Here is a 13,197-nt window from a genome sequence, read left to right as displayed (position 1 = left end):
TTTCAGCCTACTGCATTGTTGTTTTTTAAAGTAAAAAAATGGAAAGGTGATTTGACTACACTTTCATGAGACCAAAGATTTTTATTTTTTTTGCATTTTCTTTCTCATGAAGCAAATTGATTTATTGTCAAAAAACGATGGGGTTCTCCATCTTTTAAATATATTCATACATACTGTCTGGTCTAAAGTTCAGAGAAACTGCCCCATTCATGTTGTTTGCAGTGAAAATTTGTGGACCTAACTTTGTATGCTTTAGTTGTCTCCTGAACTTACTCTTGCTGCATCCTGCAGCTCATCCTCTGCACTGCAGCTGTCTGCACCCTTAGTTTGATCACCTGGGGAGTAACTTTGTACAGTAGATCATTAATTTGGGGAATTATACCCTAGTATTTAGTATAAATAACTTAGCCTTCTAGAAAACTTCCTATGTGTTGGAAATCCTGAGTAAATGGGTCTTATGCAAAGAGTTTTTATGCAGATATAGAATCCTCCCAAACAATTTGAGGCTGAGAATAGGATACTGGTATAATATATTCAAAGCTACCATGAAAGCCCTAAGTTGCTAAACAACCATGACGCACTGAGTCTGTCCAGATGGTTAGGCAAAAAGGATTATGCAAGTGCACTCTTGGGGAAATTTTTTTGATAGAAAAATCTAAGGAATTTCTCAGTTTCACTACACTACTCTAGACATTTTCACTAGTCTTCTGCACGTTTGGATCCTTGGAATGTGAAAAGGCAGAAAAAGCATTTCTTTGACCCTCTGTGAAAGATTAGTTCAGTACTTTGAAAGCAGTTTGGACATTGCTATTTCTTGGTTTCAAAATTCTGTACATGATAAATTATAGCAAGGGGCTTTATTGCACTTTCCTGGGTTTCTGACCACATCAAGAATGGTATTTTTTATTTTGCTGTAGGATTGCTTAATAATGAACAGTTTTACATAAGCCAAGAGTGAAATGCATGATTTGTAGTTCGTAAAGTTGCTGGGTGTTTTTCCCTTTTCAGTAGAAACCATTTTTGGTCTACCATTTTCAACAACTCCATGTTTATTTTGTTAAAAAAAAAGCTTACCATTTTCAATTATTAGTTTCTTTATTACAATAAAGAGCAAGGTTTTTGTTGTCCCTAAGTATCAGTATCCTGGTAATAGTCTGTAACTTATTCCCTTTATTGCACATAACAGAACCTCTCTATTTATTACCTCTTTATTTACTATGGAGTAAATAAATATGTTTAACCTCAAAGCCTTTTAATGCCCTGAGTCTACAAAAATAGTTACTGCATAACCTATGTACGTTGTGCTCTGGGTAGATCATCACTGTAAAATATTTTGCATATCTAAATTACTTATTTAAAGCAGCAAGGTAGAGAAAGCTTGATTTGTTTTGGAAGGAAAATATATGTGAATTAATTTTTTTGAAATTTGAATTCATCTTCTACACCACATGTTTGTGTTTTGACATATTTTAACACTTTTCCATATATCCAAATACTAATTCCAGAAAAGGTTTTTCATTCTCTAAGCCGTTGCATGTTTAGGTTGTTTTTCAATGCAGGTTCCTATTATTAATAGAGAATACTTTTTTGAGTCCTTGAATGCTCAGTAAAATGGCATATAGTTCCATTTTTTAGTCTATTTCATGTTTTAGATAGCTCTTTCTGCAAAGCCTGAGTTTTATTTAACTTGGGAGCAAGTTAAATAAAACTGTTCATATGAACTACTTATATTGTCATTGGGTTGACATATTTCAGAGATTATTAACCCCTTTTTTTAATGAAAATATTGGTCATTTAGATGTAACATGTGATTGGGTTTTGCACTTCAAAAAAGAATCTGACCAATTACACTGTGTATGGAAACAAATACACATTCACCTTTTAAGTTAAAAATTTGATTAACATTAGCAGTAAAACCAGTATGTGATCAAGATGATCTCCTAGGGTGTAATCTCTTCTATCTAATGTTGTTACAAGCAATTTAATTCAATTTAATTTTATTTCTGCAGTACCTTTTCAGAGAAACCACTGTGGTGGGAGTAAACTTGGCATGAGTAGCTCATGTGAATCTAGCTCTTTCTTGCAAGCTTCTTAGTTGGCCAGTTATTTTCAGACTTACTGTTAAATATTGTCTCAGTTTGATATGTAACTCTTCTGCCATTTTGGTATTATTGCCTTCCCACAGCTACATCACACCGACAAATCCTTAGGGTCTGAACTGGATCGCAGGTGCTTACAGGTACAAGAGCTGTATTGTTAGAGGAGAAAGGAGGGAGTAAGCTCAAAGGAGCCTCCACAGAGGGACGAGTTAGAAACCATGTACACCTTAGCAAGAAAATAAAGGAGAAGGATTCAAAAACTATTTTGATTGATGCCACACAAGAGCAAATGCAGATATTAAACAAAAGTTAAGAAAGTTACTTCTGGACCTTTGAGACAGAACAACCAGGCTATATAAAAGATGTAAGGGAGAGGATCTTAAAAAGTTTGTCGTAAATCAGCACAGAGAGAAAGTGAATGTCTGTAGATAAATAATCCAACATCGAGCCCTAATTTATGAGTATGTTAGAGGTGTTTTTTATAAATTAATATTTGTTTGTCCAATAGGAAAGATAATAAATAATATTGTAATGCAAAAATTTAAATTTCAAATAGAAAACATAATGAATGAGGAAAACAGTGACCTTTTTCAATTAAGAGAAAAATATTCTTTCAGAGTGTAAATCATTGAGAGATGTTTTAGTGGTTTGCATATTTCTTATAAAAATAAATACCTGCTATGGAAACAAATGAATAGCATAAATATGTATTAAAATTATAAGACTCTGTTGCCAGGGCTTTGACTAACAAGTTATGGGAAGTTGCTAGGGAGAAGTCAGGTGAACATTTATTATTTGATCCCTATCAAGCAAATGAGTGTATAAAATGGGTGGTGATACAAGCTTTGGCTTGAACCCCATTGAGGATTTCAGAGGACTGCTCAAACTGTTGCATTTCAGGCATACCGTCTTAAATGTGAGAAGCTAGGTGTGCTCAGTTTCATGTGTGATTAATAACAAAAGATCTTGAAATAACAGTTCAGAGCAGAAACATGTCCACATGCCTTTTTGGAGAGTCTTTCCAAAGGGCTTTCTTCTAACTCTTAAGCATACTGGGAGGATAGGGAAATCACCCTGACAGTTTAGGCACTGAAATTAAGGGCCTACATTCAGCCCCTGGGGATACTACTCTAATGCAAACATAATTAGTGTTCAAAATAAAAATACTCAAAGGGATTTAATTTTGTTTGGGGGTTTTGGGGAGATTTTGGGGGGTGGTTTGGGTTTTTTTTAAATTATGAGTGTTTGAAAAATCATGTTAGAGTAAATTTTTCAAGACACTACACAAGCAGATATTCTTTATCCCAAATTTGCTTTTTTCTCTAAGTTTTAATATGATGACACTAATTAGTATTTCATCCAAAAAAAAAAAAAAAGCTTGGTAATTGAGCTAATTATTCACTTTTCTCTCCTAAGAACTGCAGAAGTGCTGGGCATGAAAGTCTGTATTTGTTTCAAGATAGATGGGCTTTTAATGTAAACTTTGTTTCTGTGCCTTTTATTGAAGACACCTGTGAGCCATTTCTGTGTTTCTCTGAAGAACATCTAAAGTAAGGATCAATTGCATTGCATAGTGTTGCCTGTATTGACTTTCAGCCTAAGCTATGTCCTTGATTGTGTTCTGCTCAAACTCATTTTGCAGGATAATTTGGGGCTATTTCAACATAGTTCTTGATCAGCAGTTATCAGAAATGCTGCTAAAGGTTTACCACAGAGATCTTTTTAATATACAAGATACTTAATACACTGTCTATATGGCTATGTTGGCTAATTGCCATGTGATCACTTTTCTCCTTCTCTTTTTAGTGACCACATAAACACTTAGCATGGACCTAGAAGAACCCTTCTGTAGTTACAGTAAATTTAGGGTGACCAAATATAAAGAAGGGAAGATGTAGCACAGTGTATCCTCAGCAGAGATCATCTTACAGGGTACATGTCCTCTGCATTGCATTGAGTCGTGGGGCTCATGACACATCTGGTCAGGTAATAGCTTGTTTTGCCTCCCAGTCTTGCACTTGATTAATGACTTAAAAATATAGTACATAGGAATGTATTGTCAGTTTCTAAAACTCAAAATAGCTCCTCAGAGAAAGTCCTTGAGATACTGGTGCAGAGGGTTATCTTACAGGGCTGGTCCCTGCACGGCTGGAATGTGTGGTCACCCCATATAAACTGATTGATAGTAAATACCAAAGGCGTCAATGGCTGCACATGCCCACAATTTATAGAATTATGCACAGGCAGAACATAAGAGTGGTTGAGGTTTTTTGCACAAACACAGGGTTTTTTGGCAAAATGAATTCCATTTTGTGTCTATGTAGAATCATCAGAAACTTCACAGAATTCTGACTTCAAATGAAAAGATGAAATATGCTTATCTTTGTAGGCCTATTTCAAATTTTTCTTACTATTTCCAGATAGACCATCCTCTGTTCTTTTGTCTATCCTTTATAAATACTCTGGTTCTGATGTTCTGTCTTGGGTTTTGAGATACTGCCTGTTTAAATGAGTATTTATAGTGTGAACTGTCACTTGCCTTAGCAATACATGTACTGCTGAAATATATTTAAACTTGACCATTAGAGTATATCACAGACAAAATAAATAGCATTGTCTTCACAGTTTCTGTGCTCTTTTTGAAAAGCCAGGAATACAAATTTCTCAGATTTTTATTCTCAAGTTTTTTTTCTTAACAAAGTAAATTACTGGTATCCTTTAGTAAAGCTGTTTTAAGAAGTACTTGTAATCTCTTCTTGCTCTGATGTTTTCAAACTGCCATCTTTCTCATCTATACAGGCCCAAAATATCAGTAGAAATACAATTGTAGTAACTAATTTTTCACCAAAACCTAATATATTAATGAGTATTTTTTTAATCCCTTTTCCTTCTCAGGTTAATTAATGTAATTTAGTCTAAAACCTAGGAGTCAAATGTGAACTGACAGCTTGATTTAAACAAGGCAGAACCTTAAGCTTCTTGACTGCCTTTTTCTAAACTTGGTCATTCCATGGTTCAATATGATTTGTTTATCTAAGATTTTTATTATGGAGTGGGAAATGCTAAAATGAAGGGTGTACCTTTGTTTTTTGTATTTTATATATATGTGCAGAAAGTAGAATGCAGAATTTTGAGGACGTTTGTTTATCTAGAAAATAATTTCTAGTAAATAGTTATCTAGAAATTAATTTTAAGCCACCACAGAAAACTTTGTTCATCTATCTTCAATGATATTTTTTGTACATCTGTACTGTACCATATTAATAACTGATGTGAGCTAACTGGTTGTTCAGGTTAGATTTGCATTCTGATCCAAAGATTACAGCTTGCTGAATTATCCCTTAAGCTTCCTAGCCTTGTGGATCCATTAAGCCTTAATTAAAGAAGCATCTTAGGAAAAAAAAAATAATCAGACCATTTGTATCCAAAGAAGATGCACACTGGTCATTTGTTTGTTCAGCAGCATAAAAATTATTATTTAATGGAAATTTTAATCACAGCAAACTTATAGACAGACATATATTAAATGCATTAATCTTTCTATAAGGTTATTCACAATGTATAAGGTTACTCCTCTGAAAAGACTGCTTCAGATTGCTTTCCGGTAATGCTAATACCCATTAAAAAGATGAATATATATGTGTGTAAGTCAATCATAAGGTATTAAAGAGGTGTAGCAACTTAAGCTTCTTTTCTTCTTGGCAGGTCACTTTGAGAAATGTCCTAGTTCAATTAAAATATTTTTTCCATTTCCTAGGAGTAGATTCAGATATGCTCTGTCTGTTCTCTATCTTATCTTCACTGTCAGGATTTAAAACAAACCTGAGTGAGGTATAAGGATAGCCCAGCTGCTTCAGAGCCTGAACAGGTTCAAATGTAAGGGTGCATATATGTGTATATGTCTGCGTGTTCATCATATAAATGTCCTGGTTGAGTACTTGTGTGATGTAAAGATACATTTTTTAAAGAGTCTGTTCACTTTTGTAGAATTTAAACGGAGATAAACTGCATTTTCTGTTCTTCAAATACCCATTCTTTCATCTCATTTCTAAATGCTGCAGTAGTAGGAAACCATCTAAACAAGAAAGGCATATAAAAGTGGGCACAATGTGGCAGTTTCTTTCAGATTTGATTGGTACTATGAATTTAGTTAAGAAAAATTATCATGTAGGCTATTGTCACATGAAATTTGAATGACTAAAAATATTGTATATATTAAAAAAGAAATGCAGAATTTTAGAATAGTACTGTACAACTCAAGTATTCATATAATAGTCTCAGAAACACAAAATTACCTAATTGGCTGCTTAGTTCTGCTGTAGATGCTCTGTGCTCGGCATTACTTTGTGCCCAAGATTGATTCTGATGCAAAACTGCTCCTGGAAAAAAAATCCTAATTCTTGGATGGTTTGGTGAAAAATATTATAGTTAGAGGTATAAAATGAGCTCTGTGACTGAAATGTGGATGAAAGTAGATTGTTTCATTTTAAAGTTATGCCATAAGACCTTACTCTTCCTTTCTTCTTGCAAAAGGCTTGACAATATTGTTTCTCTTCAGATTATTATTATTATTAATAAATTTTTTGCAATTTTTGGGTGTTACTTATGGTCTGTTACTTGTAAAACTAGAAAATGTTTAGGTTCAGATATAGTAATGCTGGAAAATTGTATTTCAGGCTAGAATGCAAATCAGTTTACTAATAAAAATTAAAATGTAAATCTGAGAGATTATATAAATTGTATACCAGTATCAGACTGTCAAATGATTGTTCTCTAAAAATCCTATTCTCTTTGCTAGGTAATATCATGAAGCATGAGAGTTTGCTTTATTGAATCCTGGATTTTCTTTCTCATATCAATTTTACAGTAAAAAAGAAAATAATTTCTCATATATTTCTGACCATTCGCAATATCAGGTACCAGGAAAGGTCAGCATATTTTGCGAACTGTACTTGGTTTACCATACCATTACTCTGTTTCTGTATAGTTAATTAGGTGATTTTAGTATAGCTTTTGACACAAAAAATAAATTATTTCTCCATTGGTCCAACAACAGTTGTGTGTATAAACAAGTTGGGCTGATTCCCCCTACTTGAAATGGATGAATGAAGTCTGCTAAAATCAATTGTGTTACAAATGTAGCCAAAATCTCACAACTAAGGGTTCTTTGCTCTGCTCAGCCAGGAAACTTCTAGTGATTGTTCCTCAAGATTCAGGGATGGTATCTGATAATTCCAGCAGCTCTTAGGAGACAGTACTTACATTCCTACTCACTATCAAGTTCCTATTACTTTCAATTCTTCCCATTGCTTTTAATTTACTTACACCAGTCAATGTGGTACTGTCTTAGCAGGTACAAGAATACAGACACCTGAAAAACAGAAAAGTCATTGTAGTTTCTTGGGTGGTGGTTTTTGTTTGTTTTGGTTTATTTTTTTTCCTCTCTTATCTTTTTTTCCCCTAAAGCAGAGGTTTGTTGTCCTAAGGCAGAGCCAGCATGGGCTAGTTTTTATGGTGGGGAGTTATGATTAAGAAGAGATCCTTGGTGCTGGGGAATCTAAGGACTCTGGATTCGAAAGAACAGTTGGACAGTATAAGCTGAAGGAAGCTGTAGCAGCTCCCCTACTTTTAAACTTATCTGTGTGTAGTTACTTTTCTGGTTTACATCAGTAAAAGTAGTTCTTCAGCAATTTCTTTTAGTGAAATTGACCTGATGTGTTCCTGTCTTGTGCTTTGCCTGTCAAAATTAGCTGGGTGTATTATTTTTTTACCTCTCTGTTCATTAAGTCATTTGATTCATTTTGGAGTCAGACAATGTTCAGGGAAGGGAAAATTTTGATCAAATCAACCTTGCATGGAAACAACTGCCTGTTTGCCATCTGCAGTGGGCATTGATCCCTAGCTTGTTTGTGCTTGCGTTTGTTCTGCGTGAGTAAGCACATTAGCCTTTTCATTTCATTCATTAGACAGTCAGTCCTTGATTAGTGTTTCCTAGTTTCTCTCAAAAATGCTTCTACTCCTTTATTCATTTTGTCTTGGGTCTGTCTTATGCTTCAGTGTCTAGAAAACGAACAGTTAACTGCAATAGTCCTTTCATTTCTTTTTCATATGAAACTAGCTAACAAATATACTTTTCTAATGCTGGCGCATCTCATGCGGGATAAAGTATGAATGATGGGTCTTTCTAAAGTTAACAGAGTTATTATTTTAGTTCAGCTAGCAGCCGTTGTTTAGAAGTGTGCTGTCTCAGGGTTTACTGCCAGCTTTATTTCATCCGTCTCCAAGAACTGTGGGATCACCTGGATACTTGTGGATATTTGCCTTATAAAATTGCACATAAAAATAAATTTAAATTAAAAATGAGTGCAGTTTGAGAATACAGCACTGAAAGTTTCAGATGACAGTTTGGATAACAGGACAGAACAATTCACTAACACCATTCACTTGGGAATTTTGCTGTCATTTCCTTGCAGAACTGTGAAATGTTGAATGACAATTCCATTCTTAAATATGATAGAAGAATACATGAATAATTATGCAGTGTGCATAAAGCAGCAAACTATGTACGTCTTTAGAAATCACATAACAAGTTCATAAAAAAAATTGAGTACCTTGATGGAGTCAAAGCATTTAATGTTGCTTCTAACTGATCTAATTTGATCAGTGATCACAAGTTTTGCCTAAAAATTCTATACTGTGTTACACCCTTAAGTACATAGTGTGTGTAAAATTTTATGAATTATGTATTGCTTTTTATTCATAATTGTAAAAGTTTATTTATATGTTGTAAATCTATCTGAACAATTTTGCCTTTGAATTTAATGGTATTAAAGTTCGACATTTATCTTTTCAAAGCACCCATAAGTTAGTAAACCAAACATTGAAGGTTGGACCAGTCAGTTCTCTGGTGCATGCCCTGCTTAAGATTCTAGTAAATACAAAACTTTTTAAAACACAAAAAGGTGAAGCCATGGTTTATATTAGTGGGTACCTTTATATCTGCATTAAATGCTTGATTGTTTGTGAATTAGATTAACATTGATTTGTTTAAATAAAAATTTTGAACAAAAGTTTTAGTCATGTTTGGAATCACTAGTAAATAATTTAAGTATTTAATTTTAAGGGCTTTTCCTCCATGTTCTAATTCCCATTGTTTGAAAAAAATTTAAAATGTTGCTAGATGTAGGATTATATTGAATTTAGTATTTCTCTCAAATTTTTAGTCTTTATAGATCCACAATCTTTGAAGTTGGTAAATAATAGGTGGAGAAGTTCATATATGGATGATATTTGGTTATAGTGACAGTTTTATTTGTAGTTTTTCTCAAATGTTATTTGCATGGAAGCTGGAATTCATTGAAATTTCTTACTAACTGGACTAACTCTTATATTTAGATTCATATGCATCCAGAATTTTAAGACATAGCTACAAAGACATGATCCAAATGGATTTCTCTGTGTTTACTATCCGCTACAAGGCTCAAGAATTGGTAGATTTCATGCTCTCACAATTCATTTAATACAAACATTGAAAAATTAACTATTAATTCCCAGTTTGTAAAGTTTGAACAATTAGTATGAGAAATAAAAATTACATGATCTGAATTGATGAAAAAATTCTCTTCATACCTATAAAGGAGATTAAAAAATGTTTTGAAAACTGATCTAGCACATCAGTTCCAAATATTCTATTTTCAACAACTCCCACCAGCACAATGGATTGATCCTGTTCTAAATGTTATACACATATAAATATTTCATATGACTATTTCGTTTCACATACATGTTATTTGATTATATTATTAGCATAATTTAATTTAAAAATATTTATAAAAATATTTAATTTAAAAATATTGTTTTTATATTAAGCAGTATTTCTCCACATGATTTCACATCCTGACATACAGCAAATGGAGAGTCTTCTAGCAATTATTCCTATTTGCTACCCAGTTTTAGAGAAAACTATTGAATTCCATATGAAATATCAACTTGTATAGCATGTAAAGTAACTTTGGTGAATCTGTCACCCAATTTTCCTAAAGAAATGAATTTCAAATAGTTTATTTGGTCTTTTTGGAAGACAGAACTATATCAGTGGTCTTACAGTAACCTTTACCATATCTGGATATTATTCGCTGTATAAAATTTGAAGACACTTTCACTACACAAACCTATCATGTCTGATTTGTAAAAAGAAGTAATGGAGACTTCAGCAAGAATAATGAATTATTAAGTTCAGATACATCCCATTCTGGGAACAATGTACCTGTAATCTTTCTAAGTGATAATAGTATTGCTGTTGTTGAACATGACAGTTCACAAAACACCTTACAAACGATATGCATTCTGTACAGGTTGAGTCTTCTGATTTACAATTTTCAAAAGGATTTATGGTGCTTTTTTTTTTGTCTTCTTAGGATGCTTCAATTGCCCACAGATTCCATATCATGAGGGAAAAACATCCAGAGAAGTTCAACAGTAGGTAAGAATCTAAAAATATATGCATATAAAAATATTTTGTTCCTTGAGGGGTTAAGTTTCGCACATCTTTAAAATATTGATTCTTATGAAAGAGAGGAAATTGGTTCATTTTATATTAAGCGTATGCTTCCAGACTACTTGTAGTGTAACTTTTTGATATCTGGTATTTCAGCTGAAATGAATAGCATTATAAATAAGCTCTTCTCACAGGTGGAATGTTTGTCTTGTAAGGCTAGCATGGACAAGATGAAACGCTGTGTTTGTGAGGATCCCTGAGCTGACACTTTGCCATTAGGCACTGAAGAACACTTCTTAGACAGCTGCAGATGGTGATCCTTATGTTTCATTCCCACACTCGCACTGGTACATTGACAGGGGCTCTTCCATGTTTACTCTTAGTAAGGGCAAGTGAATGCCATTTTACACAGAACTAAACAACACGCTTCTACAAAAAAAAAGTCAGGAATAAGACTTGCATCTGTTTCTTGTGTTGCTCTCTGAATCTTTAGTGCTGTTGCAGAGCTTTTCTGTAGATTAAAAATGCATTACGTTTACTGTAAATTCAATATTTGGTTTGTTGAGTAGATAACATTCATAATGCAATGTTTATGTTTATTTCTTCTTATTTAGGTAATTTAGCAAGTAAGTTGTGGTGGGTAAAAGCAACATTTCAGAAACTTTAATTAACATTTAAAGACACATGGGGAGAGAAAAGTAAGATACAATATTATTTGGAATAAACAGAAAATGTCTAGAAATAATTATTAGCACAAATGTTTTGTCACTGTTAACCTAACCATAGAGTGTTTAGTTTTCCCTGAGGGTGACCTGGAAAGTCTCCTGTAGATGCAAATCTTCCTAGACCTTAGGATGATAAAATATGCTGTTTGTTTTCTCATCTAAGAGCTGTACAGAATTATGTTTAAATATGTTTGAAAATTATCTTGCTTACTGTTTTTTTGTTAAAAGTATATATTTTATAGCTAATAGTGAGAATGTGGGTCTCTTTTTCGCAAAAACTCAATTTGCTTAGCATCTGTACAATAACATACTGTGAACCCAAGTGTCTGTTTCTTTTTAAGTCGCATAGTAGTACATATTTGTTTTCTATAACCTCCTTTTCCTAGCTCTGGTGCTTCTCATTCTGAAAGAATTACACTATGATAAGATCTGAACTCAAGCCTAATCTATGCATCCTAATGTACTGTACCCTCCCAGCAGGACTAGAGATATTGGAGTTTTAGCAAATGATGATATTCTAGGCCCTGAAGATGAAGCTAGTTTATCAGTGGTCTTTCTGCATATTTTCAGCAGTTGGCAATTATAATTTATAAAAAGCTCAGCTAATAACACGAGTTTCAGATCAGATTTCATGTCACAATAAATCATATGCCATTAATAACATCTGCTAGCAGACTCACCTTGAAATTCATCTATATTTTAAGGAACCTGATATTTCTAACATTATCTTAAGGAAATTAGTTACAAAAATATATAGTCCCAGTCCCTACATACTTTGGTACTGAGATATTAAAGGGCTTGAAAAAAGCAAAGATTCTCCAGATACATAAAAACTATTCAGAAAGGTTATGCCTTTCTAAAAAACAGTATAAAGACTTGATATTTTAAAAAGTATTTTCTTTTGTGTAGTGAGGAAAAAAAAGGGGTTTTCTATGTTTGTTCAATAGAGATGATGTTCATTCACAAATGCTTTTTTCAGTACCACTTATTTGCATGTCGAAATAAGTCGATAACATGTTGCAGCAGCATTTTCCTGGAGGGTATGAAAAGAAACCCCTTTTTTAGTTGTCTGCTAAGCCTCAAATCTTAATTCACCAGAATGTAGAATTTTCTATGTAATCTAAATTATTTAGGCTCAGCAAGTCCAACTCACATCTGATTCATAGTGGACTCCATAGTTAACAGCACCTGCTCCTTTGAAAACCCTACATTACTCATGTGAAAGTCCTACACTGTCACATGGGCATATCTCTTGTGATTTTAAAAAAATAATTCTTTTTTTGCTTTTATGTTAGTTTCCTCTTGCCTAATTTTCCAACATTTTAACTTTCACAGCTATCGTTCAGAGCAGGTCCTTCCACTGAGGTTCTACTCTGGAAGATGAACATGCAAAAATTTTCCTTACTGAAGAGAAACTTTAAATTGTGTGCAGAATTCTTTTGAAATACACAGGTGTTGTATTTGCTTCAGTGAATTAAATTAGATAAAGTTTGGAGTTAGGGAATCTTTCACATTAAATCCTGTTAATGATCTTCAGATTCTTGAGGATATTCCTTGCTACTCTGATCCCAAGGTTACATGTAAATAGGGCGAACTAACAGGAAAAACTCCTGACACATTCCACTTGTGTTGAAGCAAAATCTTCTTCTACTTGTCTGTCTTCTCAAAATGAAGATGAGAGAATGTTTCAAGACTTAGAAAGGCTTTTTTTAATGACAACTAGCCAATATTGTGGCATTCTTTGGAACTAGATCATTAGTTCTTGGGAACTGTGTCATATTTTGGAATTCCACAATGTTCACAGATTTTGTACACTAGCACTTAGTATTACTGACTTAGTAAAAATAAAAAGTAATACATTTATTTTTAGATTTCT

The 13,197-nt window shown here is 33.3% G+C and overlaps 1 protein-coding gene across 8 annotated transcripts in view; it reads left to right on the top strand.

Annotated features, from left to right (window-relative positions):
* The window catches only part of DGKB (diacylglycerol kinase beta), a 398,863-nt gene that overhangs the window by 249,834 nt on the left and 135,832 nt on the right, over window positions 1-13,197 (top strand). For all 8 annotated transcript variants that reach the window (XM_064704413.1, XM_064704412.1, XM_064704410.1 and 5 more), the window contains one exon: window positions 10,517-10,581. In XM_064704413.1, coding sequence (XP_064560483.1) covers window positions 10,517-10,581 — 65 coding nt within the window. The remainder of the gene's footprint in view (window positions 1-10,516; window positions 10,582-13,197) is intronic.

This window comes from Zonotrichia leucophrys, chromosome 2 (genome assembly GCF_028769735.1).
Source record: "Zonotrichia leucophrys gambelii isolate GWCS_2022_RI chromosome 2, RI_Zleu_2.0, whole genome shotgun sequence".
In the NCBI taxonomy this organism is placed as follows: domain Eukaryota; kingdom Metazoa; phylum Chordata; class Aves; order Passeriformes; family Passerellidae; genus Zonotrichia; species Zonotrichia leucophrys.
This window is presented reverse-complemented; position numbering and strand designations above follow the sequence as displayed.